Source organism: Alternaria hordeiaustralica, assembly GCF_023758085.1.
Source record: "Alternaria hordeiaustralica strain BMP 2776 chromosome Unknown scaffold_11, whole genome shotgun sequence".
Taxonomy (NCBI): domain Eukaryota; kingdom Fungi; phylum Ascomycota; class Dothideomycetes; order Pleosporales; family Pleosporaceae; genus Alternaria; species Alternaria hordeiaustralica.
Genome location: NW_026056783.1, coordinates 456,568 through 471,156, shown reverse-complemented (window position 1 = coordinate 471,156; position 14,589 = coordinate 456,568). Strand labels below are relative to the sequence as shown.

Sequence of the window (14,589 nt, the reverse complement as noted above, 5' to 3'; positions counted from 1 at the left end):
TCGTCGCAAAACCTGAAAGACCATGAGCACAGCGCGCTCCGAGGAAGCATCGATTTGTCAAACATGGAGGTCAGGGGTTGGCTTTGAAACGCAGTAGATTCATGTCTAGGGGTAGCTCGCTAATCGAGCATTAGGGTCGCTTCACCATTCTATGGTTGATGATACCAAAGTTTACCTATGATACATCCTCTATGAAACTCTATCGCTTACTTCCAGCTCAGGGTCCAGCTACCTTGCCAAGCTCCTCCACTGGTCAAGTCGTTCAGACCTGTAAGCTTCAGGACGCTGCTGGTAGAGTTGTATTCTACATTGCTTGCATCGATCGTCTCGCCGTTCAGCTTGACCTGTCCACAAGATGAAGCTCCCATGATAGTGACGTTGGCAAGCGCGTTGGTGTCCTTGAACTCGCCCTGAATCTCTGCCTTGAGTTGTCCATCCATAGCAGCGAACGTAATATCCAGGCTCGACTCCGGCTCAAGAGACTCGCCATCGTCAATGTACAGGTTACCAGAAGCGGTACCATCAGTTGATAGAGCAACAATGAGACCCCATGGGTTCTTCCGGGACTCAGTAGTGGTGTAGCCAGGCTCTTGAGTTGGCAGCACTGCGCCACCGCGGACGTATACGGGGATGTGGCCCAGAGGAGCCGAGATGGTCGTGTTGACACCAGCTTCAGCCTGGACACGCTCGCCAGAGTACCAGTCGAACCAGCTCTCGCCGTCGACGATACCAGGGAAAACACCATTGACGGTGTCAACCTGAGGCTCAAGAACGGGAGTGACGAGGATGTTGGGTCCCAGCATGAACTGTGTGTCGACGCCTGCGAGCTGTGGCTCGTTGGGGAACTCCCATGCGAGCGCACGCATCACGGTAGAACCAGTGGTGTGGGCATCGTTGAAGAGAGTGTACATGTAGGGCAGTAGAGAGTATCGGATGTGCATGGCGGTCCTGGATGCAGAGGCTACGGCATCCCAGACGTAGGGCTCCTGTGGAATGGCAGAGAGCACGTTGTGGTTGCGGTAGAATGGGAAGAAAGCAGAGAGTTGCATCCAACGGGCGCAAAGCTCCATATCAGAGTTTCCGTTAAATCCACATGTGTCGACGCCGAACATGGGAATACCGAAGAGCGAGAAGGATAGAGCCTGAGGGATGGAGAAGAACATGTAAGCCCACTTGGACGCATTGTCACCACCCCAGTGACCAGCCCACTTGCCGCTACCAGCGAATGTGGAACGTCCAATAATGAAGGGTCGCTTGCCAGGGAAGACCTCGAGAAGACCCTGGTAGGTGGCATTGATGATCTGGTGGCCAAAGAGGTTGTGGACATCGTACTCCTCAACACCGTTCTCATGTGTCGCATTAGGGCTGACGGCGTGAACAGCAAGATCAGCTCCGCCCTGGACATGGTTGATGACGTATGGAGGGTAGTTGACGTTGCGCGAACCGGGCGTGGGTTCTGATCGGTAGTAGCTGGCAGTTGTAGAAACTTCTGCCGTGGGCTCTGCAGATAACGCAGCCTGGCTCGAGGCGCCGGCTGAGGCTGAGGCGGCCTCGGTTGCGTTGGTGATGTTGAAGCCTTCAGGGAAGTCATAAACAATGTTGCCGACCTCACCGGGGAGAGAGAACGGCGGGTGAACAGGGTTCAGGGTAACATTGCCAGTACCGCAGGAGCCGACACAGAATGAAGAGACTTCAGTCATGTCAACCCAGAAGCCGCTGAACGGCACTTCCTTGTACCACTCAACCATCTCCTTAACCCACCAGGCTACACCGTTGGAAGATAGCCAGTCGGGGAAGACAGTGTACCCAGGCCATACAGCGCCAATGTATTGGCTGCCATCGGGGTTCTTCAGGAAGACACCAGACTCGTTTCCGCGGGTGTAAGTGTCGTATGCGTCACTCGCGTTCTGCGGGTTCGGGATGTAGATTGCCGCATCCACAATAGGGACAAAGTGCTGGTTGTTTCCGTGCAGCCAGCCAAAGAAGTCCTTGACACCAGAGGGCGAGAAAGTCACGGGATCAAGAGTGAAGTCTCGGTATTGATCCATGTAATCAATGTCGAGCCAAATGGTTTCTAGTCATAGTCAGCAAATGTGCTCAAGCGACATAATGCAAGGATAAGCTTACCCATAGGAATGTTGAAAGCCCTCATAGTCTCAACAACCTCTCTGAGCTCTGTCCAGTTGCGGTAACCCCATCGGCACTGGTGGAAACCGAAGGTCCAGTACTGCTGCATGGCAGGCAGTCCAATCGCCGACTTCTGGTACTCCTTGGTTACCTCAGGCTGAGAAGGTCCGTCGTAGAAGAATAGATCAATCGCGCCTCCCAATGTTCTCCAAGAAAGATGGTCAGGCTTCATGACAACATCCATGCCGTGAGTGTTACGGTAGTAAACACCATGGGAGAGAGACTCGTACTTCGATCCAGTTGGCTTGCTCTCGTAGCCGTAGTTGCTCTGCTGCATCTCGGACTGTTTAAGAGGGGTCCTGCTACCATTGCCACCCTTTTCGAAGTAGCGGGTTTCGAGGTAGAATGGGTGGCTACCGTAAAGGTTGCGGTCGATTGGGTCACCAACATCAGCAGCGTAGATGGTCGCGGTGAAGTTGTTGTTCAGGCGGAGGCCGTGGATGCGTTCTCCCAGACCATAAAGGTTGTAGTCTTCAGGCAGGCTGTTCACAAACTCGACGAACTGGTTCTCATAAATGAGGTGCGAGCCCTGAGTAGTGAAAATGACATCTCCAGTAGACCGACGGCCAACATTGAACCAGAAAGATGGCTCGTTGCCCCCTTAGAATCGCGTTAGCCCAGAATCTTCACAATTTAACAAAATCCTCGTTGAGATGACTTACAATCAAATTTGAGGTCTGTGCCATCCGATGAACCCTCGGCTTGCGGCCTTGGGATAAGATCCTCGGGTACAATCCATTGGGACTGGTTGCTAGCATCAAGATGTTTGGGGACAATGCTAACGGCCAGTCGCCCCTTGGCCTGGTATTCGACCTTCAGGTCTAGCTCCTCGATATCGGTACCGTAAGCATTGCAAGGTGCCCCAGCCAGTGTCAAGGTGGCGCTCAGGCCACGGTCGTTTTGTTCAAGACCGGACGCCTTGTAGCCTGGGCAGACATCCTGTGCATCGACGGCTTGCGGATCGTAGATGTTGGGGATCTGCTCAACGCCTTGGTCTACTGAGGGAGGAAGAGTAAAGACAGGGCGGAATGAGGTAGGGGTGCCAGCCAGGGTCGTGCTCCATCCGCCGTCAGACGAGCTGATAGGTGTCTGGCCAGCTGTAAGCGACAGGAAAGAAGAGAGCAGCGTTGAAGCTTGAAGATAGCTTGAGCGCGACATGATCGATGTGCTGAACCAGTCGAGTGCTGCCTGAAGATCCTTTGGAGTCCATGGCGACCTGGTCCCTTTATAGCTTTCCGCATTGCTGTCCACTGCATTAGGCGCCATATTGGTTTGCTGCGTGAATCTGCGATTCCCCGCAGTGAAGGAACCTGCAATGACGCTGAGCAACAGGAACTGGACTCGAGGAGGCTGGGCGCCTGCATGCGCCATGCATAAGCGAGCTCCGTGCGGGGGATGATCATGGGGGAGCGTGCCGACATTGAGCGAATAGGAACGTGCGGAGACATGCAGTGCCGTCGATGTGTGGGGATCGTGAAGAAGACGGACTTCTAGATTCTAAGCTTCGTGGCTTGAAGCTTGTGATAGCTCATAATGCCTGGCAGAAGCGACTCACCCGTGGGTACTTCCAGTGTAGAATGTATCCCAGCATGCAGTACAGCGCGACAAGAAGAGGTAGTAAGCGCGATTATAGTAGCTACAAACAAAATAGAAAGTATAAGTATAGTAAGTATAAGTTAAGTAGCTAAAATATAGTAAAGATTTAAATTAATTTAAGTTATATATTAAACTATAGTAGCTAAAGAGCTAAAAAAAAAAAAGCTAATTAAAAGTATAGTTATAAGAGTGTAGTTATAAAAGTATAGTAGTAAAAAGCGTACTTTAAAAAAACTTTATTTAGTTTAAGAAAAGTATTATTAAATATATTCTAATAAAGTAAAAAATATATAATATAAAAGTTTTATAAAAGATTAGATAATAAATATATATAAAATAATAAAGTTATTATAGTAAAGAGCTCTTATAGAGCGTAGTAGAAATATATATATAGTAAAAGTATTAGCCTAATATTAAGCTAATAAAGCTTAAAGCTTAGAACTATTATATATTCTTTTCTAAAAGTGCTTAAAGCTCTAACTAAGTAGTAATAATAAGTAATAATAATAAAGATACCTCTTAATAAGAATACTCTAAAAAATTAAAAATTTCTATATTCTTAATATACGTTAGTAATACTATTATCTAAGTATTTCTTTATATTATATAAGAGAAGTAATTTAGTAGTCTACTAGAGTACTATAGAGAACGCTATATTAGCTAAAACTAATAAGTAGTAAGTAGAGTAGTAAGCTATCTTAGAGCTACTAATAGCTATAAAAGTTAAAGTTAGATAAAAATGTATATTATAATTAACTTAGTAGGCTTTAGAAGTAATATAGCTAAGTAAGTCTTTAAATAACTAGCTAGTTTTTTCTAAGTATATAAAGTTTAGTAGCTAAAGTAAAGTAACTATAAGCTTTCTATTATTATTATAGTTATAAAATATAATATATAGTTCTAGCTTATTTAAGTTATAAGTATAAAAGTTCTAAATAGAGTTTTTATATTCTTTTATATTAGTATATACTTACTATAACTTAGACTAGTTATTATCTACTTAGATAACTTTATATTATAAAAGACTATAGATATTAGTATAAAGATTAGTAAAGTTATAGTAAATATATAAGTTAATTATTTAAAAAATAATATACTTAGTAATACTCTTATTATTAAAGTAAACTTCTAGTAGTATAGTATTTCTAAAGTAAAGCTATTTAGGTAAAGTATTATTCTTATATAGTTAGAGTAGCTAAAAGTAGAAAGTAAAGAAGATAGACTTTAGTACTAGTAGTAAATCTAATTTATAAGCTATATTATTAATAACTTATATTACTTAATAAAAACTTATATTCTTATAGTCTAAAGATTTAACTAGCCTCTTAGTATAAATATAATAAGTATTAAGTATTATCTAGTCTCTAATTATAAATTATAGAGTAGAGTAGTAATATATATTTATAAACTTTTTTATTTTATTCTAAGTTTATAAGATTTTACTATATAGAAACTAGCGCGTAGTATTAAGATACTAAAAGAAAGTATTAGTAGCGTATTATTATTATATAATATTAGAAATAGAACTTAGATTAAAGAGAGTATATATAAGCTCTAAGTCTAATCTTAGTTATTAGCTTATTATAGTCTAGAATAAGAATAAGCTAGTAGCTATACTTATTACTAAGTTAGCTTTAAATTCTACTAATAGTAGTAACTAGGCCTAGTTAGTTTATAAGTAGTTAATTTATAACTATAAGTATTACTTTAAGTTAGTATTTATATTCTTAGTTTAGCTATTAGTTTCTAAATAGTAGATAGTAGAGAGCTTAGAGCTTATACTTATATACTTATATAACTATAACTAGAAGTAGAATATAAACTAATAACTATAGTTAGAGATAATAGTATAGAAATACTTTTTATATCTCTAGATATACTCTATAAACTTATTTACTATAGTAAAGACTTTAAAGTTCTCTATAGTAATAAACTTTTTTATTTTAGAAAGTTTATTAACTATAATTATAATATATTAGTAAATATAGCTATACTATACTAATAGTAGTAATAAAGTAATAAAGTTAATAAAGATATTATTCTAGTAGTAAGTTAAAACTAAAAGAGAATATAGAAAACTATACTTTACTATATAATTTACTTTAGAGTACTTATATATTATATAACTATTAGTAAACTAGATAATAGTATTAGTTATACTTTACTAGTAATACTACTTACTAACTTATTAATAAGTAGTTATATAGCTACTATAACTACTAGAAAGACTATTATAGTATTACTTAATAATATAAATTTTTAGCTTTTTACTAAAAAGTACTACTAGTTAGTTATTTCTAAAAAATAGTTTACCTTTATTACTAACTTTTAAGTCTTTTAGCTTTATTTTTATACTCTTAGTAATAAAGTAGTATAAAATATAGTACTTACCTTTCTTAAAAGTATAATAGATATTAATTAGTTACTAGTCTATAAGATATAACTTATTAAGAATATTATCTAACTCTTAGCTATTTATATTATCTATAGTATTATATAAGTTAGTAGTACTTTTAAGAGAGAACTAAGTAAGACCTAAGATAGAAGTACTATAGTCTAGAAAAGCGCCTTTTTTTATTTTCTAGAGTATAGTAAGTAGAAAGCTAAAGTTATACTTATTATTATCTAGGTATAGCTCTACTAGCTAAATAGCTACGTAGCTACTATTAGGCTCTAGCCTATAAAAGCCTAGGCTAACTTAGCTATAGATATAAATACCTTAGAATTACTATTATAGCTTAGTAGTAATTTATCTCTAGTCTTTTTAGAATAATATACTTAATTATAGTCTAATATTATATATCTAGTATTTAACTAACTTTATTATTTAATATTTAAATTACTCTACTTTATAATACTTTTATATATACTATTTAGATATAATAAGCTCTAAAGTAGGTTTTTTTAGTATAATATAATATAGTAGTAAGTAAACTATACTATTATTACGCGTAATAAATAATAACTAAAAGAAATTAGCTTCTATATTTTTAAAAGTAGTAATACTACTTACTAAGAAACTTATAGACTTATTAGAAGCCTTTTTAAGTATTACTAACTTAGCCTTAATTATTAGAGATAGTAACGTACTATTAGAGCTTATTTTAGAGCTAACTAAGCTCTTATAAACTACTACTACTAAAAGTAAAAATAAATAAGCTATCTTAATTTATAAACTTAAGAAGTTATATAAGTAGAAATAATTAAAGCGTACTTATTAAGATATAGCCTATCTTAGAGAATTAAAGTATAAAATACTTATAGATAACTACTTAGCTTTTAAAAATAATATTATTTACTATACTTTAGCTCTAAAAAGTAAGTTTTAGTTAAACTTAAAAGCTTTATACTCTAAGAACTTAAAGATATTTACTATATATAATTACTTATAGTATAACTACTAAGTATATAATTATAAGGCTATTTTTAAAAAAGTACTTTCTACTTTTCTAATAAGTACCTAAAAAGTAGACTTTACTATAAAAAATTTTAATAAAACTACTTACTTTACTTAGAATATTTACTTCTAAAACTATATAAAGCTTAAAGTATTTTAGATACTTACTTAAAAAAAACTTAAAATAGTTATACTTAATATACTTAGTTCTAAGTTATTATAGCGTTTTATAGTTTATAATAAACTTAAGTAAACTAAATAAAGGCTAGATTAGAATTCTAACTCTTTTTTAGCCTACTTTAATATACTTTAAAGTAAATTAAGTAACTACCTAAAAAAGTAGCGCTATATAAACTTTATAAGTACTTTTCTTACTAATATTTAAAAAGAACTTTTACTTTAAGACTAAAAAAACTATAATATAGTTTTTAAGCTTAATATCTTAGCTTACTACTATTAAAGTAAAATAAAGTGTACTACTATACTTTCTAAGTATTTAGCTTATAAGAAGAAGTCTTATAGCTATTAGATCTAGAACTCTTTTTTAAAGCTTTTTTAAACTTAGAAAAAGGCTAAGAAGATAGATTTAGTAAAATCTAACTTATAACTAGCTAAATTAGACTAAAATAGTTTAAAAGACTTTAATATAACTTATTAAAAATATAATAAAACTAAATACTTTTAAAAAAACTATTTAAAGTTTAAGAGAGACTTTAAGAGCTTATTTAGCTAGAAATTAAAAAAAAGTAGTAAATAAAAAAGCTAGAGTTCTTTTTAGCTACTTATATTACTTTAGACCTAGTATTTTAGAACTTAGAACTTCTTTATAATACACTTTACTTAAAGCTAGTAAAGCTACTAATAGTAAAGATATTACTTAGCTAATTAGAGCCTATTAAAGCTCTAGTAAATAAAAATTTTTAGTTAAACTTTATTTTAGTGTTACTTACTATAAAGTAAAGCTTACTAGTTTACTCTCTACTTAAGCTATTAGTAGATAGAGTAAATAGTAAAAAATTAAAAATTTATAGCACTACTATAGTAGCTATAAAAGTAGTAGATTCTTATAAAAAATAAAAAATCTAGAATATTTTATATATTATTATAAAAGTCTATAAGTATTAAGTATACTTAGGTCTACTTTAGATAGATATATATTATCTAAAAATTAGCTACTCTATATAGAGGCTACTTTTTTAGAGTACTAAGTTTAAGAATAGAACTATCTATAAAAAGATTACGCTAAAAAAAGCTAAAAAGTTTAAAAAGACTATATATAATTCTATAGTAAATATATATAGCTATCTTATTACTTTAATACTCTAGTCTAACCTAGAAAAAACTAAAGAAAGTAGTTTACTTTTATAATACGCTAAGTTTATATACTTTAGATTAGAAGATAACTTAAGAGTTTTTACTAACTATAGTCTATAAGACTTAGCTATTAACTTACTACTTAGAACTATAGCACTTTATTAGCTATTATATAATTTCTTTAAAATAAAGTTAGAGCTTTTATATAAGTATTTAGATAAGTACTTAGTATAAAAGTAGATTAGATATAGTAAGTCTTTAGTAAAAGTACTTATACTTTTTACTAAAAAAAAAGATAGTAGTATACGCTTATATATTAACTATAAAAGTCTTAATAAGGTTACTATTAAGAATTAATACTCTTTACTACTTATTATAAAGTTTTTAAAAAAATTAGCTAGTACTAAATTTTATACTAAACTTAATATAAAAAAGGCTTACTATAAAGTATATAGTAAGAAAAGTAATAAGTAGAAGACTACTCTTTATATAAGATATAGTAGTTTTAAGTATACTATAATATCTTTTAGTTTTATAAACGCTTTTACGTAGTTCTAGACTTATATTTATTAAGTTCTTATAGAATTAATTAATATAACTTATATTATATACTTAGATAATATTCTTATCTTTTCTAATATAAAAAAGAAGTATAAGAGCTATATTAAGAAAGTCTTATATAGATTACGTAATATAAAGCTATTTTTAAAGCTTTTAAAGTATAAGTAGTATATTTAGTGCACTAAGTACTTTAAGTATATAGTTTTCTCTAAAGAAATATAAATTAATAAAAATAGAATTAAAATAATCTAGAAATAGCCTAAGCTACGTATAGTACGTAAGATTTAGGTATTTATTAGCTTTATAAACTACTATAGGTAGTTTATTACTAGATTCTCTTAGCTTACCTTACTATTAACTAAACTAATCTAGAAAAGGCTAGAAGTAGCTAAAAGTAGCTATACTTAGTAGAGAAAGAAGAGTTAAACTCTTAATCTTAATAAGAAAGCTAAAAAGGTTTTTTAGAAGCTAAAAGACTCTTTTCTAAGTATTTCTATTTTAACTTACTTTAAGTAAGATAGAAAGACTAAGGCTAAAGTAGACACTTTAGATAGCGTAATTATAAGTATATTAAGCTAATATATACTAAATAAAGCTAAAAAGTACTAATAGTGCCTAGTTAACTTCTTTTTATATAAGCTTATTATAGTAGAGTATAATTATAATATATATAACTAGAAGCTACTTATAATAGTTAAAAGTCTAAAGTATTAGTGCTAATATCTAGAGAGTATATACTTTAATCTCTAAACTAACTATTAAAACTTAAAATAGTTTATAAAAACTAAAACTCTTAACTATTAATAAATTAGATCTTATATTATACTATCTAGGTTTAATTTTAATATCTACTATAAAGTAAAGTCTACTAACTCTATAAATAGGCTTTTTTACTACTTTAACTATATAGTAGAAGCTTAGAAACCTACTTAAAAGTATAATAAAGCTTTTATTTAGTCTATAAAAGATTTTATAACTAATAGTAATAAAACTTCTTTTTTAGTAGCTATAGTGTAAATATACTTTACTAAGCGTACTAAGAAATAATAAAACTTTACTAAGAGTTTAGAAAGCTTTAACTAAGCTAGTAAATATACTATACTAGAGCTTTAGACTTTAGAAAAGCGTAATAAAATAGATTACGCCTTTTTAGGTACTTTAGATAAGTCTAAGTCTAAAGCTAACTAGTCTAGTCTAGATAAAGCTAAAACGCGCTATTATATAGTAAAAATACTAGTAACTACTAAAAAAAAGTTATAAGCTCTTTAAAAATATTATAATAACTTTTTAGTAAGCTATTTTAAAGTAAGATATACTCTAAAAAAGCTATAAAAGTACTACTTTTAAAAAAGTATATATAAGAATATAAAGTAATACTATAAGAATTACTTTATATATAAAAAGTCTACTTTTATAAAGTATAGGCTTTATAGCTTACTATAGTCTTTTCTAATACTTAACTACTTTTAAAAAAAAGTAATAATAGACTTTATTATAAAACTACTACTTAGTATAGTTTCTAGTATAAAGTATAACACTATATTAGTTATTATAGATAGATTAACTAAAATAGTTTATTATATACTAGTATAAACTAACTAGAATAGTACTAATCTAGTATAGACTTAGATATATAAAGTTATTTAACTTTATAGTATACTAAAGCGTATTATCTTAGATTAAGGCTTTTTAATAAACTCTAAGTATTAAAATACTTTTCTTTACTATCTTAATACTAGAAGAGTTTTTACTTTAGCTTTTTATTCTTAAACTAATAGCTAAACTAAAAAGTAGAACTAGACTTTAAAGTAGTATTTTTACTACTATTACTTTCTAAAATAGAATAATTAAGCGCGCTAGATATTTATTAAAAAGTTTATATATAATAATAGTATATACTCTACTACTAGAATTACTTTCTTCTAGACTTACTATAGAAAGTACTCTTATAAAGTAAATTAGCCTAATTTAGCTCTTAGTAAAAAAGAAAGCTTTATAAAAGCTAGCTTTACTAAATAAGTAATTAAACTATAGTAGAAGTACTATAAAAAAATTAAAGTAGTAAATACTTACTAAAAAAAGTACACTAATAAGTACTACGCGCTAATACTCTTTAAGATAGAAAACTAAGTTCTAGTCTCTAACTAATATATTAGAAGTACTTACCTAAAGAAAAAGCTAAATTAGAAGTTTTTTAAACTTAAAAAGATTATAAACTAGATTAGCTTTTTAGTCTTTTAGATTAATCTTCTAGAACTTAATAGTATCTATCTAGTATTCTATATATTACTTTTAAAGCTTTTTAACTTAAAAAGTACTATTTTATACTTTAAGACGTCTAAATAAAATACTTTAAGAGAATTTAGTAATAATATATATAAAGTAAAATATATTATTAAAAGATAGCGTAATAAGAATAACTAATAGAAGTATCTAATTAAATAAGTTAAGTACTTAGAAAAAAAAACTTATAGAAACTAGGTCTAAATATCTTAGCTAATACACTATAGAAGTTTTAGAATAAAAAAAGTATTTAGTAGTATAAAAAGTTTTTAAAGGTATAGCTTATAAAGTAATACTATAAATAGCTTTATAAAAAGAGAAAATAAGTTATATTAAGCTATAATAAGCTATTCTAGTATAAACTAAAGTATATCTTTACCTTTTTTCTTTATATAGAGTTTTTTAGAGTATTTAATAGTGCCTTAGACTAAAATAGCTTATAACTATCTAACTCTAACTTACTTTCTAGCGTAAGAATTAATAGTTTTTTAGACTTTATAATTAGTTTTAAAGAATTTAAATATTATACTTTAGGTAAATTTATATAGATAAATAACTTTAATTATAGATAGAAATCTTTTTATATTTATAAAGATAGATCTACTTATAAGTACTAATCTAGACTAGACTAAGCTATAATAGCCTATATAGAGCTAAAAGAAGCTAGTTTTAGTTAATACTTTTTAACTCTAGTTAATTCTATATAAACTCTATTAAACTCTACCTAAATATACTAAAAAAGTTTATACTATCTTAAAATAAGCTAAAATAGGCTATAAAGAACTATTAGAAGTTAGTTAAGAGTAACTTAAATAATACTAGCTCTAAAGTACTTAATCTTATCTTTCTTAGTTTTAATTTACTTCTTAAGCTAGCTCTTCTTAGTAGTAGCTTTATTACTCTTAAGCTAGAAAGTAAGCTCTACTTAGAGGTTTTAAATAGTATTTTATAAAGTATTAATATTAAGAATAATAGCTTACTTAGTAAGCTTTAAAGCTAAATACTATAAAAAAAGTTAGTATAAGCTAAAATAAGCTAGAAAAGACTAAAAGAGAGTAAAAAGAAGTAAAGTAGCTACTAGTAACTTATAAAGAGCTAATTTAAGTTATAAAAATCTAAAAAAAAGTATTTTAGAACTTACTAATTACTTAAATAGTAATCTAGTATTAAGCGTACTAGTAATCTTAGTAGTCTACTTCTTAAACGCGTAAGTAGTACTATTAGTAAAGCTAGTAACTATAGTCTTAGTCTTTATTTTATTATTAAAATACGCGCTAGACTAAGTAGTAATATAGCTATAAAGTACGCTAGAATAAAATTATAAGTACTTTTAATTAGAAAAGTAGTTACTACTAAAGTTAGTTAAAAAAGTCTAGAATAAGCTATTATAAGCTAATCTAGCTCTTTTAAGTTTTATAAAAGCTCTACTAACTTTAGAAAGAATAGAAAAGCTTATAAAACGCTAGATTAGACTAAAATAAACTAATATAAGTTAAAACTTACTTAATAATATTATTATAAACTCTCTTATACTTCTCTACTAAGTCTATCTTTAGATAGTGTAAGTTACTATACTTAAAGTTTTTTATAGCTAGTAAAGTAAGCGTTAAGATATTATTAAAAGCTTAAGAATATAAAATAATAAGCTTTTTACTAAAGAGCTTATAGTTAGCTAATAATTAGTAAATAATTTTAAATATAGCTTCTAAGTTAATAAGATTCTCTAAAGGCTATATTAGTTAGTATTAGCGTAAAAGAGCCTAAAATAAGCTAAAATAGACTAAAACTATCTATTTTAAAGCTATTTACTACTTATTAGTTTTATAAAACTTAATAAAAAGTAATAGTAGCTAAAAGAAAGTAAAATAAGTACTTATAGTAAAGCACTACTTATTTATAGTCTAATACTAGCTATATAGAATAGTTTAGGTAATAAAATCTCTAGATAGTGTACTAGTAACTTTTCTAATTATACTAGTAAAAATAGCGTGCTTTTTCTTATTAGTAAAAACTAGAAAAGTATAGCTATAGTAGTTAAACGCGTAAGACTTATTAAGCTTTTATAACTATAGGTAACTAGTATATAGTATATAACTAATTTTAAAAAGTCTAAGTATATAGAAGTAGCTTATAGTAATCTAATTATTACTAACTATAGTTAAGTTAAAATAAAAAAAGCTATTAAAACTTAGAATAAAGTAATATAAAGTATAATAAGTAAATATAAGTAGAAAGAAAGTAAATTAGTATAAAGTACGCGTTAATAGTCTTAGTTAAAGTACTAAAAACTAGTTAGTAGTAATTTAGTATAATTTACGCTAGAAACTTTTAATTTAAACTAAACTACTTTATTATACTCTAAAATAAGCTATAATAAGTTACTTTAAACTTTTTTAGAATTCTAGAAATAATAAGTAAAAAGAGCTAATACTTACTATTATAAAGTAATTAAAAGGTAGAAAATAGAAAAAAAAAATCTAACTAGCTAGAAATAGCTTAGGTATATAGCTCTACGCTAGTGCTACTAGCGTAGAAAAACGCGTTTATATATAATTTTGTAATCTCTTAGATTACTAAATTTTTCTACTAAGATTTCTACCTTCTATAGGCGTATTTTACCTATAAATATCTAGTATAAGCTATTATAGACTAGAATAGTCTATTTTAGACTTTACTTACTTTCTTCTATCTATTATATATACTTAGAGTTAAATTAAAAGTAATCTACTCTAAAAAAGAGAATAATATTAAGCTTTAGCTTATAAAAGCCTAGGCTAACTTAGCTATAGATATAAATACCTTAGAATTACTATTATAGCTTAGTAGTAATTTATTTCTAGTCTTTTTAGAATAATATATCTAATTATAGTCTAATATTATACCTCTAGTATTTAACTAACCTTATTATTTAATAGCTACTACTATTCTATATATAATATTTATTAAACTACTTATAGTCTAGTAGAATTATCTAGACTTAGTACTAGATATAATTATTAGTTACTTTATTAGGTAGGTTACTAGTACACTAGATAAGACTATTAAGCTTTATTTCTTACTTTCTAGATTTATAGTAAATTATAAAGTTAAACTTCTTAAGAAATTTAGCTTATTAAGCTTATTAGTAATTAAAATTATACTTTATATAGAAATACTTAAAGCTATAGTAGTTAGTAAGAATATTAACTAAGTTAAAGATACTAGCTAGCTCTAGCCTCTATTTTTTAAAGACGTAAATAATAGCTAGAAGC

The 14,589-nt window shown here is 29.5% G+C and overlaps 1 protein-coding gene across 1 annotated transcript; it reads right to left on the bottom strand.

Annotated features, from left to right (window-relative positions):
• Positions 1-206: 206 nt before the first annotated feature.
• On the bottom strand, positions 207-3,453 carry J4E84_006081 (uncharacterized protein; the record flags this gene model as incomplete). Its single annotated transcript, XM_049388673.1, has 3 exons — positions 207-2,074; positions 2,128-2,787; positions 2,850-3,453. 3 exons carry the CDS (start codon positions 3,451-3,453, stop codon positions 207-209), a joined length of 3,132 nt encoding a protein of 1,043 aa, XP_049243572.1.
• Between the last annotated feature and the right edge of the window lie 11,136 nt (positions 3,454-14,589).